The 25901-nt window shown below is 44.8% G+C and overlaps 1 protein-coding gene across 2 annotated transcripts in view; it reads right to left on the bottom strand.

The window, feature by feature from the left end:
• Positions 1-2013: 2013 nt before the first annotated feature.
• TMEM132D (transmembrane protein 132D) overlaps positions 2014-25901 on the bottom strand; it is a 227781-nt gene continuing 203893 nt past the window's right edge. For both annotated transcript variants that reach the window (XM_051769057.1, XM_051769058.1), the window contains exons 6-9: positions 10805-11010; positions 9440-9713; positions 7874-8065; positions 2014-5027 (exon numbers count right to left, since the gene is read on the bottom strand). In XM_051769057.1, the coding sequence (XP_051625017.1) occupies positions 3852-5027; positions 7874-8065; positions 9440-9713; positions 10805-11010 (1848 nt within the window). In that variant the 3' untranslated portion in view covers positions 2014-3851. The remainder of the gene's footprint in view (positions 5028-7873; positions 8066-9439; positions 9714-10804; positions 11011-25901) is intronic.

A 25901-nucleotide genomic window follows, 5' to 3' on the forward strand; every position in this document is an offset into this window, starting at 1 on the left:
TGGAGAAAGTGAACATACACAGAGCTGAACTAAAGTGTCTCCAGTGTGCTCATTTCATTTACATCTCATTCATTATGGAAACGAGGTGTGAAAGTAGTTTCCAGAGCTACTTAGTGCTGGCTGCACATCGATTTAATACCTATTCTGGTTTTTCAAGTCACTTACCTCCGCAGAAGTCTTGTTTCAAACCAATTATTTGGCTGCATTGCTCAGACTTTGAATTCACTGGTGTATTAATGCAGCTTGGCCTAAACTACTATATATTTAAGACTGCTGAAGGGGAAGCTTTTAAAATGAAGGAAGAGAGTAAAGAACCAGCTTACCTGATTTATAGGACCATCGAGTTTCTGCTCCTGACTGTATTCATGCATAAAGTCTCTAAAAAGAACCAAACTGCATCAGATAAATTTTCTTTTTAAACATGCCTGTATCAGTCTATCAGTCTAACTCTTTCTCACAAGAAAAGAGACTCAAACATGAAAATAAGGAGGCAAGAGCAAAGAAAAAAGAGCAAGGTAATTAATAACTCTCACAGGAGACTGCTTGCTCTCAGCAGGGCTCTTTATCAGGCTCAAGAGGTTGCCAATGGGAGCCACAGCTGCAAAACATTGTGTGAATGCAGCACCTTAACACCATCACTGCTTTCATGATGAACAGAATTTAGCCCCTGATTGCCAGTTAGGATCTCATCTGATTACCCAGAACACAAACTTTGTCCCTTGGGACGCTCCATGGTGCAGAAGCTCTTGCTTAAAAGTGTGGACTCTGTGCAGTGCAAAAAGTGAATACACACAAACACATCCCCTCATACATATGTACATACAAAAATCTCTACAGGAAGTGATTTATTCTGCTATTGGCAGATTAATTCAGAGTGTTTGCTTGCATACAGGTGGCCACAATTCACTCTGGCTTCCCCTTGAGCAGAGCTGAGGATCCTGCACAGTGTGGTTTTGCCACAGAATTCCAGTGTTACTCTGGGCACATCACTTAACCTTGGGGTTCTCTGTGTCAATAAGGAATCCACCTTGCTCAGAGCACTGTAAAATCACGGACAAAGGGCACTCTAAATATTATGTGTTATTTATAGGACTGGATAATAGCAAGTTACAGCTGTTAGAGACAGCAGGGACCTCTGAGCAAGCAGACAGGCACAAATCTGCACAGAGTATCCTTCGCGCTGGAGCTGCCGGCTGTTTGTCCTCGGAGAACATTTCGGTGGTTTGTGCTACCAGATGAACTTGCTGTTAGTTCTTCCTGCTCCCCAGAGGCAGCTAAGGCAGAAATGTGGGTTTACCAGAGCAGCTCATTGGCAAAGCAGTTGTGACAGGCTGCTCCCAGCGTGGCCTGTACCTGCTCTTCCGAAGGATCGGCTGTGCCGTGACGTTGGAAAGGCAACCTGGCACACACCCCTCTGATGGGCACAGGCTGCCAGCTGAGAGCTGGACACTTCTGCCCTGACCACCACACACTGCTCAGGGTGAGTCCCTGAGGACACCGTGTAGTGATGTGTGAAAAGCACCCAGAATAGCTCCAGAGTTGGAGGCAAGACTGTGGGTTAGAACACGGCTGAACCCGCTGGGAGCCTGCTGTGCTCTGCTGGGGCACCAAGGCTGCTCCCATCACCTGAGCACTCACCCAGAGCCAGTCTGGGCCCTGCACTGTGCTGCCCTCCCTGCTGCACCTCCTCCTGCACTGGGTCATCCAGGCCTCGAGGGGAGGTGCTGAAAGCAAGCAAAGAGCGTCTGATGTGTAAGTCCTGATCTCCAAAGTTCTGGGCATATTTACCCTATTTACACCAACTCTTTAAAAAATGCCTCAAAAGGTGTTCAGCCACTCGTGGATCTTCCCAACAACCAAAAGCAGAAACTCAACATATTGGGCTTTCAGGCTAGAAATATGCATGTGGAATTTATTTGCAAATAGCTTCAAACCTTGGAAGGGTGGCTTGGTGCAAACACACTTGTAGCATAACATGCTGTTGATGTTGCATGTTCTCCCCCAATACTGCACAATGTAAAACTTGGTGACTAGACTGTGCCATGAGCCTTCAAGGATTCATCAAAGGACACGTCCCCATATTGCTGCCAGTCCCTTTTAGGGTAAACCTTCTGACAGTGAAAGGAAAGAGGCGTTCAGAGTAGGAAAAAAAGATGAAGCCACTAAAATGCAAATTTTATTCACAGTTGGCATGTTTATAAATATATATATTACATTCTTACAATCTACAGTACATTCTAAATATAGAGGGATCCAATCTAAGTGTTTGTGGGAGGGCGGGTGTGTATTAAACTGAGCAACCTAGATTCAATGATGGGAAGAGACTTAATAACAAAAGGAGGGCAAGGATTTACTCTGGAAAATAAAGGAAAACTTGAAATATAAGCTGGATTTTAGTTAGTGCTTTGGCACTTTGCCGCTGGCCATTGGAGACTGCTTTTGGACCTCACAAAAAATGTCATGGTTTTAGGGCTGGAGGGCACATCGGATTGGAAGGGTAATCACTGAAATCCTACCGTATGTACATCCTTATCAGAAGAAAACAAAAGATAATCATCACCTCTGGGAGAAACAAATGTTATCTACTGAGTGTAGCTGTTCAGGCTTCCACGTTGAATGTGCAGCTCTCCCCTGTGACCTCAGAGTGCCCTCTAAACGTGCTGAGCAGGGGGCTAAAGAGGCAGGAGCAGAAGGAACTGAACAACCCGACCTCCCCCAGGGGAGGGGATGGACAAAGAGGCAGCTGCTGCTGGTGCTGAGTTCAGCACAAGTCACACTTACCCAGAGAGAGAGTGGCCAGCTTTGGTAAATGACAGCATGTAAAGCAAGTACCAGTGTGGTACCAACGGGGTCTGTGCTTGGCAAGAGCACACCGTGGAGGAGGGAGTGTGCATGGAGGGGAAGGAAGGAACCACATGCTTCCAAAGGTGACTGATGCTGGGAAGTGCCCTCAGGATACCAGATGGGGAACGCTCCAGGGAAATGGCTGGGAATACAAATTCGAAACAGGGCAATCAAAGAAAGTGGGCTTTTTAAAAATAGCTCGTTCTCTCAAACTTTCCAAAACAGACCTTCCTTAATATGAGTGATATTCTGAGTATAGATTATATCTTCTCCTATTTTACAAATTAGGAAATACTGAAAATTGGCTGACAAAGTTTATTACCTTGGCATCTACTTAAAAAGAGAGTTTCAGTTTTAACCGTATATGTGTATCCATTCTCAGTGCTTGGGAGGCAAACATGCTGGTTGTTAAACAGCCCAGTTACTCCTTTTCCCCCTCCAGATTCTTTGGAAACTCATGACTCTTCAGCTCTGGGAGCTGCTTTGCTCACACTGTTGGTTTTTGTCAGCTTTAAATTAATGTCTTGCATGGATATTCTCTGCACGTGGTTTGGATGACACGCTCTTTCGTGGATCTATTTATTCTGAGACCAATTTTTTGCTTTTAACCAAAGCTTGCAATATTGAACAGTAGAGCTGTGTGAACTTTGTAATATCCAAACTGCACTGGAGTTTGTTATATTTATTGATTTCCTGGGAAAGCTCAGAAAATGAAACCATATTATTTTGCTAAGGTTTTTTTCTCGTGTTACCATGTATCAAAAAACCACACACATCTCTCACTTCCATCTCTGAGCACAAAGAAGATTTGAATTTTAAGAGCTGTCCAGGATCTCTGCTCTCCCAGCTGCTTTTGGGTGGCTTCTTGGGGCTCCATTGAGTTGTTATCCACCAGTGGATTCTTGTTAGCTATACAACATTTTGCCCCACTACCCAAAATTAAAGGCAGAAGGTGAGTGAAAAACAAACAAACGAACAAACCAAACAAAAAAGTCTTTTGTGTCTCATTACGCATTTTCGTGTAACCTCTCCATATAGTTTTTAAGTTCTTTGCATTCCCCCAGGTCCATATCCTGGCAGACCCATTTAATGTCATCCTCATTACTCATCAAGATTGAGTTGACAGTTGGACACCCATCATCAGAGGAGATGGTGGTAAAGGTGGTGAATTTAACCCGTTTCCTCTTAGAGGTAGGAGAAGTAGTTGGTTCACTTTTCTGTTCTTTCCCTTCAGTGAATGTGGTCTCAGTAGACCTGAAAGATTGTCCATTGATGTTTTTGGTGGCATTTGTGTTGAGAAGATATTTACTCTCTTCATAGTCCACTCCTCTGTCAATGGCTGTGATATGTTCTTCTTGTTGGGATGAGAAATTTATGTGATTCTCCAGAAGTTCTGTCCTGTTGCTCAGCCCAACCCAGTCATGAGAGTGGCTCATGCCTTCCTGCTCTTCAAAGGGAACTTGTTTGTTCCTGTACTTCAAAGCAAAAGTGACACAATTGATAAGGAAGACCAGAATTGCCAGGCAGAAGACTCCCAGGAGAGCATACATCCCTATCTCCAGGTCGCTGAGTCCCCTGGGGGACTGCACCAGGTCATTCTCTTCCAAGTCTCCGTTGTTTCTGGGCAGATCCACCTGTGCAGGGAAGCTCGTGAAGTCTATCGGCATGTTCTGACTGTCATCATCCAGGAGGCTTTCTCTGTCTTCTTTTCTACTTAGAATAGACCTCTGGGTGGTGGTTCCCCTGCCCTGCTCGTGGCCCATGGAGGAGCTGTAATAGTGACCATCCCCCCCGGCTCTTTCCTGCCACGTGTTTTTCTGGCGCCGGTCACTGGCGTGGTTTTCCAGGTGGACACCAGCACCCCTGTGTTTACTGTCACTGATGTTGGGGTTGGCATCTCCCTGCCCAAACTTGACTTTAATGCTACCACTTCCAACAGCTAGGATGCTCTTCCTTTTGGATTTCTGGCATGACTCACTGATCACCATCTCCACCTTCACCAGCGTCCCCTGGCCTTCTGTCTCAGCAGCAATCACAGGCCACTTGAATTTGGGGTCGTGGTGAATGGAGACCACCTTCTCATCCAGCGATGTGGCTGACAAGGAGAAGTCTTTGGGGTCATAAATATCCAGGGGCATGACAGATCCGTCACTGAACTGGATCCAGCAGCTGATGGCTGCTTCCTGTAGTATATAAAACAAATATACATACACTGAGAATAAACATCGAGGGAAATACGGTCTGTCCCGGTCTATTCCCCCCTCCTCACAAGATCCATATACCATTTGTAACCAGAAAAGAAATAAATAGGGAGAGCAATAAAATTAATATCCTGACAAGATGTGAAGAGAAATACTAGCCTAAAACACTCATTGATAATAAGATTTGTTTCCACAAAGGTGCTTAAAGGAGCTGTATCCCCTGGGCTCTGCAGAATCTACTTCAGCACCGTAATAAATTGCATGTCAGAAAGCATTACCGGTGACTGAGATCATTTACTCTTGTATATTTAAATGAAAAAAAAATTACATTATTTCTAAACTGCTTAAAATACAAAGTCTCCTCTCATTATTTTCAACACGCATTAAAAAACACCTAATGCAGCAAGCAGGTCCACACGTGGCTCCACACCTTCACTCCTTGATTTTTGTCTCTCAAATTAAATTAGCGGATTGTACAAGCAAAGTAAACCAATCAGTTGCTTCTTCAGGAAATGGCCAGGGTAATTTTCATGCTTGTTAGCAATTAAAAGCAAGACAATAATAAAGTTTAATCTTGTGTCACAGCAATGCAGATTGTGTACTTCAGAGTGCATGGAGGCTTGCTGAATGTAGATGAATTTGACCTGAGAACTAACTCTGTAACAGAATGTGCCTGATGGTGCAGCACTCCTGGGAACCTTCACTTTTGGTTTCTAACTTGAAACATTTCTGAAAACATGTGCTCACCCATTGCTGAAAATCAGGTCCTCTAAGGACTCTCAAATGGCTATCGAAAACTGCAGTGCTCCCTGAAAAAATCTTTGCATTCGCACATTGATCATTTACAGACAAAATTCGAGGTGCTTTCCTGGAATCTTTTTCCTGTTTCTGATGGCCTGACTCGCCCTGGTTTGGTTGCAATATTTACACCTTATTAGACACTGGAAAATCCACACCAGACAGACTCCTGGCTTGATCAGTAGATTCTTTAGTGTCTGAAATGAGATGAGCTTTTGTCCCTTGAGAGTTGGGATCACCCTGCTCTGAGAGTCTGAGACAGACACCCAACCAACAGATTAACTTGCAGAAGCTGTAATAAAAGTCCTGTTCCTTTAAATAAGCAGTTTTTCAAACAGACAGTATTTACATTCTAACTCCACACATGCATAGAGAATAAATATATATGATTATCTTTGAAATTGTTCCCAGCACGAAGTCATTCACCTGTTCATAGCATGGAGAATAAGCTTCCAGTCCTTTGGGATTGTACCATGCATAATCTACTGGCCTGATTCCGAAATCTTTCCAGCCACAAAACTCCCCCTGCTTCAATGGGAGATTTGCTTCTGTCTCTATTTCAGGACAGAGCCCTAAGACTTTGCTGACACTGCCATAAATCCCTGCTTTGTGTTTATTAATCTTTGGATGTTTCTTGAAGGCCGCATGGAATTTGTGTCATCAGCTCTCATCCTCCCACTGTGTTGCTTAAACCTGCATAACCATTTATTAATTTTGCATTGCTTTGCTTATAGGGATTGGGCTCTGAAAATCATGGCCTGGGCAATGGAGGAAATCAGATGCCTTTCAAAAGAGAGTCAACCCTTGAAGGGTGGAGGACACACACCTTCCTCACTGGCTGAATACTGCTCCAATGCTGTTCTGACTGTGCCCCTGCATCCAGAGAGGGACCCATCCAGACTCCATTTCTGGGAACTGAAATGCCAGTGCTGGGCAGCAGAGTGGCAATAAATGCCATCAATCCCCGCTTTTGGGCTGATTTCAAGGCAGTTTGTTTAACTCCCCATGGCAGCAATGGACAGCTCACCGGCCTTATTTCCAGCTGCCTGGCATCGATTTCTTAACTCCTGGAAGACTGTGGGAGCCTGATGTTTATCACCCTATAAAGGCAGCAGTCCTGCATTATTTCTCATCCTGCATCCCAAGGATAAGACTCCATGATGAATTAAAGCATCTCAACAGCTGGCCAGACTTCAAACGTGCATGTCATGATCATTTACCTTTAAAGCTCAGAACATGTTCAAGTGTTAAGAGCCGGTGCATCCTTGATGTAAGTCCCAGACTGATGGATTTGGGTTGGAAAAATGTTTAAATTTCAAATGTATACAGAAGCACAAGGACAAACACGAAGCAGGGACTGATGGGGACATGGCAAGGTCCAAAAGCCCTTGGTAACTGTTGGTTCCCTAACACAGGAACTAAGAATAATAAGGGGAAAAAAATGGTTTATGAAATCATAAATCAGGAAATGAGTCAGTGATGCTGATTCATATTCTAGTAATGAATCAGAATGAAAGGGATGTTCCCTGACTTCTTAAAGTGCTCACAGAAAGTAACTAAAAGAAGAAGAGTTTGGCATAATGCAAAACACTTTCTCATGTCAAGATGGAATTAAAGGGTTGATTTGGGTACCTGTGGTGGGAGGCTGAACTCAGCAATATGTCCTGTGATGTATTAAGTGCTGGATGGGACAGAAAGGGCCTGTGTGTGTGTGTGTGTGTGTGTGTGTGTGTAAGGGATTTGCTGCTGCTTAATTATGAAGCATCACTGAGTTGCCTGTGTTATTTATGGGATGCAGCCATGACAGATGGGGTGTTTGGTGACTGGGTTGTTTAAACACAGTGCCATTCCTGCGAGATATTTATTTTTCTGTTGGGGCATTCGGTGGCCTTCAGAAAAGTCTCCATAAGCAAAATGTTTCATTAGCACACTATTAATAAAAATCTGCTTGATTCCATGAGCTTGTGATGTCAGATGAGGTGACTCAGGGTGGTGTCCTCCCACAACACAACACATGTGGGCAACAGTACCTGCTTTGGGGACTGGAGCAGCTCTTGTGCCACTGCTGTAGCAAAGATGGCCTTGTTGCTTCCTGGGCTGAGCTGCAGAGAGAGTGACAGTCCAGTCACCAGCTGCACTCCCAGGTCAGTTATTGTCACCTTCTCATCCAGAACTGTCACTGTCTTCTCGGCCAAGATGGCATCTGAAAGGGGGGACAATATCTGAAAAGAAAAACTGAAGTTAGCAACAGCCATTCTGCACAGCACCAAGTGAAATATCTGCACAGATATTACAGCTCCTGTAATACAGATAAGGGATGTTTATGGTAATGGGAAGAATCCCTCATAGCAGACAGACACTATTAAAATATGATTAAGAACAGCTAGTCACATTTTATAATTCTTCTGCAATAATAAGGGGCTTATAAGCTTTTACCAGTGTAATTGTGATCAGCTATGCCATTCACCTCTGTCACATGTATTAACTCTGCTTCACATGTATTAACTACTTGTAAATGTAATCTTTATGTGAAATGCAAGTATTTTATTATTGATCACATTTTTAGGTGGCACAAATACAATGCAATCCGTAGGTTTAAATAAAATCTGTTCAACAAACGGCATTTATTTCTATCCTATGGAAAGAAAGGTTAATTTGTTGCTACAATAGCCACTCATGTTACTGTATACAAAGTTGATAGGGGAAATTTGTTTTGGTTAAGAAAATATGCACAGAGGTCAGTGCACTGATACATGACATCCAGAGATGCTCATTAGCAAGCAAGTTGAATTTAATGATCCATATAGGGTACAGAGCATTTTGGAAGCAGCTTATAAGAGGTATTCTTTAAATATAACTTGCTCTCAGCTTTTTTCCTTTGAATTTTTCTTTTCACAGTTTTATGTGTATTTGTTGGAGCACTGCAAGTCCCAGAGCTCTGGAAAGTCTTTCAGAAAATCTTTAGAGACTTTACAGAAAGCCAGAAGTCTCAAATCCCATTTCTCCAGCCCTGATGACCTTGTTATCAACAGGTGTGATGGTTGTTTTCTGCTTTGACAGTTTGGGATGATGAGCATGTCTGGAGAACTACATTTTTTTCCCTGTTCCAATGTTTCTTAACATGTTTTCTTCTTTGTATTATCACTAAATTAATCTCTCTCCCCCTTTCTCCTTTTCTTTTAATTAATATTTGGATTGATATTCCAGTCTCAGTTCCTCAACCAGTACTTTTTCATTTGCTCTGTCAATGTAGGCTTTGAGAAGACTGAGCTGTTCCACCAGCTGCATGTCTTGTGGTAACCTACACACTGGCTCCAGGTTCAAAAACAGCCTCAGACAAAAATAGTCAGAAAAAGCCTCTGAATATACAGGTTTGACCAAATCAAATAAAACTACCATCTACTTTACTGTGGGGCACAAAATAAGAAGAGAAAAATCATCTCTTCTGTGCCTTCCAGTCCTTGCTGCAATTTTGTCCCATTCAATAATTCGTGGCTCCAGTTTCTGTTGTTAATGCTGTACCACCTCTTCAGCACCTCAGCTCCCAAGGTGGTGGGTTATGGGAGGAAAAGGAACAAGTGATTCATTTTCCCTACCTGAATGGTTGTCATTCCAAGCTCCAGCCCAACCAGAACCTGCCCGTCCTGCAGCTTGGCGATTCGTGGCTCCTCCACCTGCATGAAGTCCCTCACCAGGTCAGTGATGTCGATCTGCCAGTCAGAGCCCAGCAAGAAGCTCGTCTGCCCACCGGGGTCCGAGGCTTCAGCCACAAACTGGGTGAGGACTCTCACCAGGGCGTGCTGGTACTGCAGGGCACAGCCCCTGCCCTTCCGCTCGTCCTCCTCCTCATCATCGCTGTCTCTGGCTGGTCTGGGAGGACACCAAGAATAAGAAATTAGTTTAAACTGCTGTTGGGAGAGTTTGGAAGAGGAGAGCTATTGCTGATATAAGTTTGCAGCCTGGCTGCTGGACCAGGTTGCATCCATCAGTGCTTTCTGAAATCTGTCAGGTTCCCCCAGTTTTATCCTGTTTTCCTTGTTCATAACTGAGACCTCCAGGCTGCCTAGACCTCTGAAACAGCAGCTGAAATCACCAACTGCCCTGCTAGCTCCCCTGCCACCTTGTCCTCTCCAAATATCTCCCATTGTTTTCTATGTCAAGTCCTTACTTTCAGGACCTTCACACTTTTCTTTCTGGATCTTCCCGTAAACATCTGTGTGTTTCCATGGAAATCTCCTCTGCACCTGCACACACATCCCTCTCTGTGCGGTGTTCAGGTTGAAATCACATCTCCAGCAAAATCTCTTTGCTGTGACACTAACAGGAACCCGGTAAAAAATGTCTTTATAGGCTGGTGGGAATACCAAGTACCTCCTTTATCAATTTGTTCTTCTTGTTCTTAATAGCACTGACAACAGTTGCAACCAGTTCTGAGCTGCCTATATCCACCCTCTGTCACTCACATGCCACTGACCTGTGGGTGCAGACAGTATCTTAAAGCCCTCATGTAAGAGTGTCCTGCTTTGGGACACTGACCAGTGCCACTGCACCCTACAGTGATATGAAACAGGTATGTGCTAATTGTGACCACTAACAATGAATGCATTGACTGCCAGGACCTGGGAAGAGGTTGCAGACTGACCACCCTTGCCAGAGCTGGTTCTTGCTGATGTCTTCTTGCTGCCTCAAGCCTGATCCCACCTAACTTGACCAATTGGCCCTTCCCACCTCAGTCATTAGCACTTTAAAAGGGAATTGATTTCCAATACAGGATCATGCAACCTGCAGTTTCCATTTCCCTTATAAGTCCAGTGCAGGAGCCTATTGAATAAATGTCTGGTGACCTTCGAATTTACAGCAGAATTGCATTAAGGCCAGATGAGAATGTTCAGATCCACTGGCCCTGACAGGTCTCTGGCAAGTGCACAGCCCAGAATGAACATCCTCTAATGAAAACCTACCTCTTATTAGAGATGATGGGGACTCTCCACCCCTTGATCTGATTTAGTTCTGTGTCAGAGACCTCTATCTGCAGCGGGAGACGAGGAACCCAGACTGTCATTTCTAAAGGGGCACTCAGATGCTGGTAAGTAAAATTAACTATGACATTCACTTTGCCTTTCATTTCCTTCCCATTGACAAAGACATAGTCACATCTGTCAGAAACCTGAAAAAAAGGAGAAAGAAAGAAAAAAATTAGTGAGTCCCTTCACAAATTATAAAGTACACCACATGCTGGGAAAGTGGGTGGGAAGAAGAGAAAGGATCTAGATTTAAACAAGCTCCAAGTTCAGAGGACAATTAGGAATAACAAGAAAGGTGCCTGGTATGCCCTTAATAGCCTGTATAATTCAGCATCATTTGAACAGGTTGGGTTCTTCTGCTATAAACATTTCCAGTACAATTTAAGATAAAAGAACAGCTTTTGGGTCCTTAATTCCCACTCCAACAGTAGGATAGTCCCAGTATAATAGCAGTGAGAGAGGATCCTCCTCCTTTCCCCAAAGCTCAGTCAGACTCTCCAGTTCTCCTGCTCTACCTTGTGTGCAGCCCAAGGAATACAAAATATCTGTGGGGAGGAACAGGTACAGGGAATTGAGCAAGGGACAAATTTCTCTAGTTGACCCCAAACTAGGAGAGAGGGTTTTTCAAGAGTCCCATTGCAGGTACCAGGGCATGGGGTGGTCACAACTAAAAACTAATCACAGGGAAGAGCCTCATCCCTGCTGCAAACCCGACAGAGGCCTTACACAACACTTGAGCAGAAGCTCAAGCTAGTCCTGATGTCTCTTTATTTATGACCTGCAGCTCTGGACATCAATATTGCAGAGAGTTAGTAAATCTCACTCAAGCGACTTCGCAGCTATTGCGAGGATCTAGGTGAGCTGACAGGACCTGTTCATTACAGTTAGTTAAAATATATGAATAAATGTACATGTCAAATAATTTATTAACTACCACTTTACCGTGCTGATGATCTGAAGGAATGATCTATTAAAACCCTGAACACTTTTCACAATCCATTACCAGCCAGGCCTTCTATTCCATTCCGTCAATGTATTTAATATTTGTCACTCCAGAATGTATAGCCTCATCCTCATCTGAATTTAATGCCATTTTCTACTTTTCTGTTTGAATGCTAAATGAATTTAAATCGTATTTAAATATCACCAGCTTTTTTAGGATAATTTGCATTTCTAATATCATTATGTTTAAACAACAACAACCCCCTCACAGACAGATCCATAGCAAATCCATTTCCATCCTTGCTTGTCTGAGCCTAGGTAATGTACCAGAAAAGGTTATCGTGGCTCTTGCAATGTCTCTCTTTTCTGTTTTAAGGTCAAAATCCTATAGTTGCTGTTGGTTTCAGCAGGAAAGTAAGGAGTTTGTTTACAGGCAGATTTATGTTTTTCAGGATAGTCTCATCTTTACCTGTTTTACACCAGTTCTTAGCAGCTCCTGTCAGGAGCCAATTTCGTTGTGCTGCACAGCAAGACAATGTAGCTGCTGCCAAAAAAACCTCAAAACATGGGGGTACAAAACCCAAGGGAAGGACCTCACAGCAGGCCCCCAGCTGGGGCCTCTGGCACTGGTGTTACATCCACTCCATCACAATGCTGATCCAAACTGGCCTGGGCTGAGGAAGATGAGACTTGGCAAAACTCCGGGAGAAGCTCCATGTGAGGCTGCAGAAATGGCTACAGGGAAGGCTGGAGGCATGAGCACAGTCCCCTTCTGGGAGCAGCATGTCTGGGCAGCAGCAGGAGAGCAGACGTTGTTCTTGAGTCCTCGCAGAAGGCACGATAATGTGAGCGTGATATTTTCAGGGCAAGGACTACATCATCCTTCCTACCTGCAATGTCTAATAGCCTGTCCGACAGGCAGGAAGTGAGGAGACCTTCAGGCAGTGCCTGGTACATCTGCTCCTTCTCCCACCTTGCTTCTGTAAGTGGAAATCATCTGCTCCTTGCTGGCACTGTGCTTATCCCTGTTGCCTTCTTGTATTTTAAGTGCTGTTCTCACACCAGACAACTCTCCTACGTGCTAATAAGCTTTGTCTGCTGCTTTCTGCCTTTCCTCTTTCCCCTGAGACACCAGTGAGAAGAGAAACTGGGCAGAGCCTCAAAATGCTGATTTCCACCGGAGAAGCAACAGATAAAGCTGAAGAGAGAGCGGCCCCAAGGTCACACAGCCCAGGAGCTGATTGCCCTGAGGTCTGCACTTGCCCTTGTGCCCTGCAGGCTGGCCCAGAGGCACAAGTGAATGGTCTGAAGACAAGGATTTTCTTGAGCAGCACATGGGTAACAGGTAACAGCTTTGTGTGATTTCCTCACCACCTCTAGTTCCAGCTGCCAACACCTACATTGGTGAATCTCAGCTAATTAACACATTAGGCAATTAAACGTCCCCGAGGGTGACAGACCTAGGACTGAAAACATTTCCTAGTGATTGAAGGCAACAGGTAAACTTCTGTGCTGCAAATCAGAGTTCAAGGATGAGTCCAAACCACTGTGTGGAGGCACTGGAGCCCTGTTCCCCAGCAGAGCTCCTCTGCATGTCCCCTGCTCTGCACTTCACCAGGGCTGCTGGCAGGGGACCTGCCAAACATCCTCCCTCCAGGGTAATGCTTCACTATCTGAACAGTGGCTTTTAAAGCACACACAGACAGCACAGGTGGAATTTTGCTGCTGGTTTTATTAGTCTGTTAACATGTGAGGAGCAGTTCAGCACAGGGAGGCTTGAACATGACTGAGACTCTCTCCAGCCACAGAGATAACTGCCGAATTATGCTAGTAAGAGATGGGAATCAGACTATCAGATTTTAAATTCATCAATGCTCAAGCAATGACAAAAGGAAGAAAATCTGGCAGGCAAACAGACCTCAACTCCAACTTTATCAGGGTTTACTGCAAAAAGAGAGTTAAAAAAAAGAATCCATCCCTAAAAACCTACCACATGAATGATTAAATAAATACCATGATCTTGTGCTTTCAGGATTATTATTTATAAAACAAACTGATGGTCAGGAAAAAAATGACTATACTTGGGACACCCACTTGTGCCTGTTTCCCTTGCTGTAAGTGAAGTCAGCAACAACTATGAGCTCATTCAGCTCCCAGCCAGCCCTTCAAGGTTTGAATGAATAAGCATCACTGTTCTGCTGCAGTTTGCATGCAGCCCTAACAGAGCAACATCAAAACATGGGGCAAAGTACAGTACATTTTCATAAATCAGGCCAGCACATTCAGAAACAGGTCATCAATAGACGGGCAGATTAGCCATGCCCGTGTTGCTGCAGACACATCCGAACTATTCATCTTCCAGCACAAGAGAAGGGCTAAAGAGACACCGGGAAAGAAGAAAAATCGAGCTTCTCTTTCTCTTTCACACCGTGGTTTCCCAAGCTGCTCGTCGGAAAAGAGCGACTATCTTGGGCGATGAGTTTGACGGGGCTCAGCGGAGGCTCCGCAGGACAGACACGCACCCGAGGGAAGCCCCGGCACAGGGCGGGTTTCGGGCTGTCCCCCCCCGCGATGGCTTCTGCGTGTCCACGCTGATGGGAACGGCACGGAGAAGCTTCGGCTGCCACTGCCTTTTCCGAGCCCGCGGGTCTCCTTTTCAACCTGCAGCGGAGTTCAGCTCCTCAGCCTGTCAAGCGGGTCCTTTCCTTCGGGGTTAATTCGTGGAAGCGGCTTTTGGGTCCCCGCCCTCCCCCGTGGCCGGCAGGAAGGCAGGAGCGGAGCCCATGCTCAGCCCCTCGGTGTGCGAGCAGGAGAGGGGCTGTGCTGAGCTCCCCGGCGTCACCGAGGGCACCGTGCGCTCGCAAAAGCTTGGGCAGAAACGGACAGGTTCCAGAAGAGCATAAAACACATTATAAAATGCGATAGGAGCTACAAAGGGGCTGGAGCAAGAGGGTGATTTGTGGGGAAACCCAATTTGTTTTGTTTCCAAAATCCAGTGACTCCCACCCATCTACTCCTCTTCCCTTCCTCCTCCTCTGAGTTTCAATATCTCAAGGATGGCAACTCCAGTTTTTGGTAAAGGTTCAGACAAGGGCTCAAAAGAGAAAGAGCAGATTTTTCTTTTACTGCTAATGTACTGCTGGAATACACCTCTGTGTTGTGGCCACTGGAATTCAAGGACATTATAATGCCATTAAACCCTTCTGGTGCTGTGCTCCCTTGCTAAAGCCTTTCTGGGCTTTGTATCACTGGAGCTTTTCACACAACTACACTGAGCTGACTTCCATTAATTAAGGGAGGCTGTACTTAGCTTTCACAAGATTCTCCAGAAATCCTCTCAATACAGGGTACTTTTATCTCTTGAGGGAACTGAGGTTTCAATGGGTTTTTTTGGGGCATGGACTTGGTAGGTTATAAAAGTGCTTTGGGTTTCTTTTGGCTCCTGCAGGTCCACCTCTTTCCCTTACATCAGTGAATAGCTAAGACAGCTTCCTCTGAGTCACACACACACATCTAATCACTGTGCACCAGGGCACCGAGGGCAGGGAGGTCTGTCCCTTACTGCCAGCACAGCACAGAATCAGGAATTAGATTTCCAAGTGCACCATGTCCATACCAAACACGTAGCTTCTGGCAAGCTGGATGTCGAGTTCAATCATCAGTGCTGCAAAATGCACAGAGTGGAATATTTCAGATGTGCTCAGCATTGCATTGAATTCAACCCCCCAGTCCTATTGTCAGAAATGGGAATCGAGTTCAGCCACTGCTGCTTCCTACTACAAATCCTTGCTGTAAATATGCAATCCCCAGCCCCACGTGCAGCTCTGTGCACTGGGTACCTCAAAACTGAACCCGAAATTCAGCTGGTAGCCTTGCAGCTGTGGAGGGGAAACACAGAGCTGGTTCCTTGCAAACAAATATTGACCAGAAAAGGAGAGGACACTGCTGGTCCAAGACACCTTTTTTTAAGGTTTACTTTAAAAGCCTGTTTGTGTTGTTTGAAAAGGAGTAATCTCTGACCTTTAAAACTCTGTATGCTCTTTGGGTGTGATCACAAGCAAGAGAAATTAGGTTTTATTAATTTCTGTTATTTCAGAGTTTGCTACATTATCTGCGGAAGAAAACCCACTTGGAAGCCTTTTAGTAGCAGGACTTCAGCCAGTCTGGGAAAAACATGGAAAGAAGCAGTAAGACCCCTCACCAATCACACACAATCCCTATCACATCAACCTCCTGCATCCAGTTCTCCAGTGAAGACATTCCCCATCCCTTTCCTAAAAGGATTTTACTGCTTTTCCCATTATCCTTTTGCAGAGACTGTCTATGGGAGATATGAGTTTGTGTGGCTGACTATTCCTTTGGTCCCATAAACTCTGTGTTAGCTTTGGGCTGAATAGAATCCAAAGATCTAATGGGAGGGAGGGAAAGGGGAATGTACATCATAACTCCCAGAAGAGGTACCCAACATTTCACTGTCAGCTCCCAGAAATAGCTGGAACAGTCTTTCCCCACCTCATTATCATTATTAAATTCCCATGGGATAACAGCAAAACCCTCACAGGAAACTGCTTTTCTGCTACAGTAATTCTGTTGGAACTCTTACGAAGTCACAGCTAATAAGTCTTTGAAAATAAGATGTATCTTGAGCAGTTCAGGTCTAGACATTTCAAGGGTGGCCAATTAGGAAAGGAAGTCTCTGATATTTCCACAAAAAATCTGTATTTCAGAAACACTGTGACTCTGTCCCCCATCCATGTTCCTGTAAATGATCCTTCCCCCATACAAGCACTTTCTGTATATAATATACACTTCAAACACAGCCCTGCCACCTTGGCAAGCTCATGGGATCTCTTCTGATTTAGCACTGCACACATTTTCCTTGGTCTACCAGCATAAATGGGGATATTTAGTAATGTAAGTTATGATAATGAGTCCTGCCTAAATCACTGCTGTCAGAAGAAGAATGGGGGAGTCTCTTCTAACCATTAAAAATGAATGAGGAGGGGCATAAATAAGCAAAAGCAGCTCATTTGAGCTATAAAAGACTCCAGAACACAAGCTGTGTACCAAGGTACAGAAGGATGAGGCCATTATTAGTTCTATAAGTCACTTAGAAATGACTCAGGGGAGGTGGAGTCACCTTTAATCACCCGCTCTTAACCCGAGGTGTTGGAGTGAGATTCGTTACTGTGATAACTGAATCCAGCCTGGAATTATGCAAGGCAGAGACAAACAACCCCAATGGAGCTGCAGCACAGGGGGTAGATCACCCCTAAACCCACTGTGTGTCTCGAGAAGGGCCCTGTCCTAGCCCGGGGTTCTGTGAGGATCCTCAAGGTAAGAAATCACCGTCCTCAGATCCGATGGCAGCAGCAGATCTGTTAAACCACCCTGGATGCTGCTGGAATTAGGAACAACCACTGAACAGCTGTTCTTGAGGGATAATTACAGCACCTCCCGTGTTGCAGAGGAAAGAAAGATTTTTGGTTTTTTTTTCTCCAGAAAGAATCAGTAAATGCAAGTGGGTATTGAGTCAAGTTTAGGGATGCTGTTCCTTGGTTACTCAGTGACTTGTAGGTTCAGCAGGATAAACATCCCAACTTGGGCAGTTCCACAGCTGCTGAAAGAAGAATGTCTTGGCCTGAACCCTAGTGATTGGATCCCAGACAGATTTTAAATACAGCCTCACCCTGACAGCTTCCCCCATGGGGGGGGGAATTACATACATAAGATCTTCTTAATTTTAAATATTTTGAATTTTAACTGTGAGGGCTGAAGTACCTGCCAAAATCTGAAAATACCCTTTCAAAATTGATAAATGATAGGACAAGGGGTAATGGCTTTAAACTGAGAGGATGATTAAACTAGATATTGGGAAGAAATTCTTCCCTGTGAGGGTGGGGAGGCCCTGGCACAGGTTGCCCAGAGAAGCTGTGGCTGCCCCATCCCTGGAAGTGTTCAAGGACAAGTTGGATGGGGCTTGGAGCAATCTGGGATAGGGGAAGGTGTCCCTGCCCATGGCAGGGGGCTGGAACTTGATGATCTTTAAGTTCCTTTCCAACCCAAACCATTCTCTGATCCCATGAAATGATAAGTTATATTCTCAAGGCTTCATACCTTGTCATTTTTTGTAGCTGGTTCTCTGCCCTGTGCAGAAAGATTGTGCTGGTTTTAAAGCAGGTGTCAAGTGACACATTTGGAGTCTGAAGATTCAGAAAAACCAGAAGGTGCTCTGAATTCTGAAGGTCCACACCTTCAGAGTGTCCACACTTTTCCACAGTGGCTTTCCTATTGCAGCATGACACCAAAGAACACTGCAATCCACAACTGTATCCGCTTTTTTAACCCAGGGACAAACATCTCCTTTCGTTTCTAAGGGTCTTCAGAGCTTGTTTCCTGCCAGGTTTTCCACAGTGTCATGATGAAAGTATCACCTAGTGCTGCAGTAAATGGATATTAGCAGAGACCTGTGCAAATGAAAGATCAGTTTTCACTGCACTGATCCACCTGAAGCCTATCAGAAAGCATATTGATTAGGAGAACTCTGATACCAATTAATTCCTAGGAGGATTTTTTTTTTTTCAGTTTGTTCTGCAGCTTTGTGGCAAACGTCAATCTGTCATCCTCAGCCAAGTATCACCGAGTGAAACACTCAGTGGGACGTTTCAAAAGGACTTACAATTCTGGGCAAACATCCAAGTGGAGCTGGAAGTGTAATAGTTCCTTTGTGAACGTTACGGATCCGACACAACGTTCGCAGTGTGTTGGCATTACTGACTGAAAAATCCTCTCATTAATGGTCTCTCTTCAGGAATCACCTTTTGGTGGGTTTTTTGGGGTTTTTTTTTTGGTTTTTTTTGTGGTTTTTTTTTTTTGGTTTTTTTTAGTTTTTTTTGGTTTTGTTTTTTTTTTAATCAAGACTTGGCTGATAAAATTTCAGTGGATTTTTCCTTTCCATGTTTTTTTTTTTTGTTTGGACCCATTTTCACTCAGCCACTGAGCTCAGGACACCCGGGTGCCACCTGGGCAGGATGTGTCCTTGGTGCTGGGTTACCCCCTCTCCCCATGGGACTGGCAGTCGAGCTTGCCTGCAGGATGAACGTTGGATTTCAGCGGGGCTTTCAAGACACCTACAGTTGCTTTCATTTTTGGGTCACGAAATTCAGTTTCATTTCAATTTCAAATGATTAAAATTATGTAAAAGAACACCGTGACATCAAGGAAAAAGTAATTTTAAAAACGAAAAATCAAAACATTTCATTTCGGAAATGTCAAAACAAGTTGTTTCCTTGACACAACAGGAACCTGCTAGCATCCTTTTCTTCCTTTTTACTGTCAGAGATGAAATTCCAGGGAAATTAGCATAATTTCATGAAGCTGCTTTACAGAACACCAAATTCTGACTGAGTAAACTCTGCCAAATTTTCCCCAATAAGCCTCAATCAACTGGGGCCACAAATCAAAACAGAATCATCACAATGAAACTCTGTTCAATTAAAATCCAATCACAGGGAGTCCACGGGACCTTCAGTGCTATTCTCATTTGCAGGAAGGAAAGTAAAGGCACAGAACAACCTTTCCAAAAGCCTGGGATTAATTCCCAACTCCATCACGCACTTATTAGGTGGCTGTGTGCAATTTATTGACATCAATACTCTCAAGGATACTGAAGTGTTAACTCCCACTGAACTCCAGGGGAGTCTGGTGGTTAAATCTCTTTAAGAATCCGGGCTTTAATCTGCCTTTGATGTATTCGTAAAATGAGGATGCTATCCCCTTGTTTTAGAGGGATTTTGCAAAGCTTAATCTGCAAGAAACAAGAAAGAGCTCAGGTGCTGGGGTTACACAACTGCATCTTTCTGTCGTTTAAAATGTATCTGCATTTAGAGCACAGCCCTTCCCTGCCTGACCTGCAGCAGCAGCCACCGAGGGCACGGCCCAGGGGATTGTGGCACGGGGTGATGTTGTGTCCCTGGCAAGCAGGCAATGCACAGAGAATTCCAAAGGCTTCACTCACTCCTGCTGTTCCCCACTCCGTTGGCTGCTCTGGCCATCCCTCATTTGCCGTTGGCTGGGCTGCGATTCCTGCTTTCCAGCTGGAGAAGGGAGGTGGCGACTTCCTGCCCACCTGCTGCTCCTGATATTCAGTGAGCAGTGATCCTGCTAGCACAGGATAAGCAAAAGCACGAGACAGCTTTGGTGTCTGCTCCTCTAAATCATCAGGACACGGCGATGGCAGCACTGTCACGAGGGAGGGCGTCAGACAGGCAAGCGCCGTCTCATGACTAGACAGAAACCAAACTGCTGGACTCAGCCCACCTCATGCTTTAGGTTTTAGAAGCCACAACTGTTTGTAATCAATGTGACAACACGTTCTTGCCTCTGCTAATTGAGTTACATCTTCCTATTTCTCTCTTGATCTGGAAACCACAAGCACTCTGTGTCACTCACTGCAGACGCCCAGGAAAAGTGAGAGAGGAATGACAAACAAATCCAGCACCCCAAGCTTTTCATCACTAAATTGAGAGTGGCTTTTCTCCCTTCCTTCCAGTAAATCTTGAAGAAGTGTATTGGCAATGGAACAACTTTGCTTCACGCTCATGAAAAGAAAGGACACAGGCTGCTCTCCTGTCTCTGGGTAATAAATACTGAGGTCCAAGGGAAGCGGAGCCGATGAAGAATGTGATGAATTGGACGGACTAAACACTAAAGCCAGGCTGTAAAAGGGATGGTCAGATCCAGTCAGTGAGGCAACACTGGGGGGAGAAAGGTAACGGAGATGCTCACAGCCTGAAATCACTTGTTCTGTGAGCTGCTCATGGTGTGTGTGAGACCCTCTGCCCTTGGGAGCAGCTGAGAGGAAAATGGACACAACTGCCTGCAACACCCACCTGCCAGGACACACAGGAAGGCAAAGTGCTTCCTGCAACTCCTGTACTCTCCCAGAGCAGCTGAAGGATGTCAGGAGATGCTGAATCTCCCCAAATGCCAAAGGGCTGGTGAAGGAGCACTGGCAGTGGTGGTGAGGAGCAGTCCCAGTGCTGCCCAAGCTCTCCCAGAACTCTGGGGCAGGAGCACTCCCACAGCACACTGATACAGGGATTTCAGACCCAGACTGGGGAACTAAACCACCAGCACCAGCAATGTGTAGTCAGGAACTTTGATTTTGCCTATAATTATCATGACAGTAAAATTAGGGGTGCAAAACATCTAATTGTCACATCCAGGATACTTTATACTCCCAATGTCTATAGGAAACTAAACCCTGTTACTTTCTGTTCCACTTGTGACCCAGCATACAATTCAGCATCAAATTTCTTTCACTGTACCTCCTTCATTCACAAAGGCGAAAAATATTTCAATATTTTAATTGGCAAAAATATTTCAATACTTACTGATTTTACACTGCTTTGTACTGTATTTAGCAATAAATCTATACTAAGGTGAACTTAGCAAGTATGTATTTTATGCTGAGGTGAATTTAGCCCTCATACACTGAATTTTCTGCCCTCATATGCTGATCACAGAAAGCATGTGTGTCATTCTCAGTTGCCTGCTAGAATAATAAATGTATAGCTGGAAGGTCAATGCTAAAAGAAGCATTTTACTTGAATGCTGCTTGTTCTATATAAAAGCAAAGGGTCCTTTGAAAAAAAGATTTCCCTACATGAAAAGGAGTTTTCTCATTTGTGCCACCTCCCAAAATGTCCCTTCTCACTGCAGGAAGCTCTGGGCTTGTCCTCCCACAGAGACCAAGGCTCATCCTTGCTTTGCTGCAGCCTTGCAAGAGGTTATTCCTCAGTGAGGCATGGTTTCTGCAACGTGGAGATCATTCCCCTTTGATAATCACCAAATCCAAACATTTCTTCCCCCTAAAAATCTTCCATTAACACACTGCAGCAACACTTACAGTCACAGAGGAGATGAGGGCCCTGACACTCGGTGATGTTCCCTTCAGAGAGATGTTATGGAATCTAACCAAGGCAGGGAAACAGGCTTTTATTTACCCTTGAGATAAATAACTGAATCACATGGAGATCAAATCACATGCCTAAAGCTTCACAGAACATCTGTGACCCTGCCAAGAAATGAAACCCCAAATCCCAGGGCTCTCCTCCCAGCAGTGGCCTGTTATTCCAAACTGGGGCAGACCCTGCTCTAACGGCATCATAGAGTATCCTGAGTTGGAAGGGACCCACAAGGATCATGGAGTCCAACAGCCCCAAGAATCCTGGTGAGGATTCCCTTGGCCCCACTACCTGTGGGAGCACCACACTTTTCCTGCTGCCACCCTCACGTGGCTTCAGTAGTGGTGGGACCTTTCCTTTTTTTGCAGTGTAACCACACATGCAGATGTGGGACTGGAACTATCTGAGTCTCTGCCATGTTTGCACAGCACAGGATTTCTGTTGGCTACGTGCAGTTTTCTTTTTTGGCACTGCCATCACATATAACACAATTACGTTAACAAGCCTCTCTCTCTCTAAAGAACTCCTGTTTTCCTCTTCATCACCCCGAGACACACTTCCAGTCACTTCTAATCTATCCCCAGTAGGTTATTTTTGACATATTGCATGAGTGCAAAGGATTGCTGTGCCTCACCAGCGAATTCAAATGCCTGTTCCGTGGATGCTGCTTCCAAGGGTGAGGGTAGGAGGAGTGAGGCACGCAGGATGTGCTGAGCAGAGTGGATTTTGCAGCTCCTCCACACACCCCACTGCACCGGCAGCACCAGATCCCACGGCTGGGCAGGTTGTGTGCTGCAGCTGCCCTGCTCCAGGCTGAGCTCCCAACTCTGGAGGTCCCCAGCTCAAGTCCCAAAGTGTCAGCCAAAATAGCGACAGGTCTTTTAAACAAACCCTGAAGAGAAAGCCCTGCCTCTCCCCTCAAAGCCACTGAAAGTCACTGTCCACCTACAAAAAAATTCATCTCACATTCTGAGATTTGTATGTTACTCAGAACTGAGAACACAGTATGATTCAACCCTGCCTCCAATGAAATGTATTCTTTCTCTGTGAGGAAAAAAAAAAAAAAGACCCTCTTTGAAAGGGTTGTCGTAATTTTATGGAAAACTGCTAACACCCAAATAAAAGATAAAAAATATTTTGCATCAACCAATGCAAAAAGAAATTAGCACCCTTATTTTAGTTTTAAGCATGACTGCTATGAAACTTGCTGTTGGTTTGGTCCAGTAAAGAGAAAGAAATAGAGAAGCCAGTTTAAAATACATTTTCTTTAAGGCTACAAGAGAAATGTAAATTCTTAGAGACTGTTTTGGACTTCTAAAGTAGTTAGAAAAAGGCACTGGGTTGATATATTCTCTGCCTCCTTGGATTCACTCATCTTTCATCTCCATCACTGCATTGCAGACTAGAAGCACTGCTATTTTTTTGACAACATTCTCATTTTTCCAGCTTCCAAGAAATCTCTAGACAGGGATTGTCAGCTCTAATTATGCAGCTCGTGCTGCAGCAACAGGTGGCTACCAAAGACTCAGAAATTACACTTTCACCTTTGCAAATGGATGAGAAAGTTTGGCCCGTGGCCTTGACAAAAACAGCCAGAAAGGAGGGAAGGCACTCACATGGAAGTGGGAAGGCCTGGTTATGTTGGCTCCTCTTCCCAAACTCATGGGCAAGGTGCACCTGGGCTGACTGTGGGCACACCAATCCTCAAGCTGGGAGATCTGGGGAGATTTACAACATACCCAACCAGCTGAGCACTAAAAGCAATAGAGTTACATATGTGCGATGCTGTGCCCACAGAATTTAGCTCCATGTCCTCCTCCAGAGACTACAGCATTAGGTGGACTCACTAGCTTGGGCATTTCTGTGCCATAAACCATGGCATGACACACACACCACGGGCATGTCCCATCTCTAGCCCTCCAGCAACAAACTGGATTGGATGCTCAAGGATCCAGTCTTCAGTAGAGCCATTTTCCATCCATCAAGGGGGACTTTTCTTTGACTCTGGTAAGCTTTGATCCCACCCTAAATGGCCAGCACTTCTTCCCTCAAACAAGAAGTGTCCTGCTCCTCTAATTTCTGCCCAAACCATAATGGGTTATACATAAATTTTAATTAGGGACACCACTGAGAACTGATCTGACCCAAGCCAAGCACGAAACGAGACCTCCACAGACTTAAAGGAGGTGAGAGTTACACAGGAGAAGTGACTGAAAAGACCCTGCAGTGAGAGGAGAATGCCAAGATGAAAGGAGTTTGAACTCTTCAGGGCTCTCAGACTTCAATGAGTCTGAGATCTCAAGCCCAGATCTTCAGGCAACAACTTGAGCTAAGCCATGTCTCAGCTGGTACTGAACAGAACAATGACCAAAGGCCTCTGAAATCACTTCTGTCACTGAGACACCATCCCCAGCAAGGGCACTGCATTTCAGTCACTTCAACACAGGCAAAAGGAGATGAAATATGTTTAGCAATGGCAGACTTCAGTGCTACAAGGACAAGGAGATTTCCATCTTGGTAATAGGACGACTTAAAAGAGTTTTAAGGATTCAGTCCTCTTTCTGATAGAGAGTTTGCCCAGGCAAAGTCTAGTTCTAGTCCTCTGGCAAGTATTCAGATATCCAACATCACCACTTAGAAGAAAAAGGAAGAATCTGCTGCAATGTACATATACTCATACATGCTTGGCAGGCTCTGGAAAGTTGGCTAACACTCTGAAGTGACAGGAGAAAAATAATGCAACAGCAAAGCATGACAAATTTCTCAAAGAGACCTATGCCTTTTTAAGCCAGAAATCACTTGCAGAGAAGCAAATATAAGCAGGATTGTGCTCCAACAGCAGAGCAGCAGCCACAATACACTAGTGCCAGATGAAAGCTGGCACCAGCCAACACAGACAGGCTGAAACGCCAGGGAATGTTTTCCAAACAACACTTGCTGTAGAAGTGACTGCAAAGTTTGTATTGGAATGGGAGAGAGCATCCTCCCCCACTGGGAGTGTGGGCAGGGATGCTGAGCAATGAGGGGATTTCTGTCCTCTCCTAACCCACCAACACAACCTTCTCTTCCCCAGTTGCCTATTTCTGGACAACTGGAGATAAACTGAGTTTCCACACCAGGCTGCAGAGCAGGGCTGGCTGTGGGCTCTGACACACAGGGGTCAGGCTGTGGCCATGCCTGCCTGAGTGGAAGCAGATTGTCGTGGCTGGAGTCAGTACACTGCCTGAGACACTTGTTTTTAACAAACTGCTCTCTGCCATCAATCCAGCTCCCAGATATCCCACGGACTGGGCAGCAGCACTGCTTCCATCAGGCTCAAAGGAAACTCTCATCATCATTCCAAAATGCCTCCCACCATCTGCAAACACCTCTGCTGCTACTGCTTACCTTTCATTTTCCAGCTCTAAACAAGTCCCTCGTGGTGGGGCTGGGATGAACCCAGGCTCCTCCAGCACCTCTCTGGGGACAGAAATAATCCAAAACCACTTGCTCCCCACTGCAAACAGAGGTCATTATTTTGACAAATTACTTAAATCTCTCTCAGTCAGCAATGAGGATCCTGAATTATTCAGCATGCATCTGTCTTTTCCCCTTACAAAAATGGCCTGTGAAGCAATAAGTGTATTTCACTTGAACCACTTCTGAAAGCTGTAAGACAGTTTGGGTTCACTCCAATGCCCCTTGAAGTCAATGGGATTCTTTCATTTAATTTTCATTTAATTAATTTCATTAAATTTGAAGATGATGCCAAGCTGGGAGGGGTTGTAAGTTCTCTGGAGAACAAGATTAGAATTTAAAATGATCTTGATAGTGTAGAAAATTGTCTGAAATAAATAGATGAGATTCAAGAAAGGTAAGAGCAAAGTATAAAGTTGGGTAAAAACAATTAATTGCAGGATGGGGAAAGATTGGCCTGGTGACATCAGTGAAGAAAAGCATTTGAACTAGAGAGGATCTGACTAGAAACTCTCCAAACTCTAGGGATCATTGGGGACTGCAAGATGATAATTACCAACTGCAGTAATATTTAAGATCTGAGTAGACAAAGGACTTTCAGGAATGTTTTCCACAGCTGCAAATACTGTTCCTTTCATCTCAGTTTGAAAATTTCAGTGATTTTTAAG

The sequence above is a fragment of the Manacus candei genome, unplaced genomic scaffold (genome assembly GCF_025592945.1).
Source record: "Manacus candei isolate 608988 ecotype Guabito, Panama unplaced genomic scaffold, ASM2559294v1 h1tg000103l, whole genome shotgun sequence".
Classification (NCBI taxonomy): domain Eukaryota; kingdom Metazoa; phylum Chordata; class Aves; order Passeriformes; family Pipridae; genus Manacus; species Manacus candei.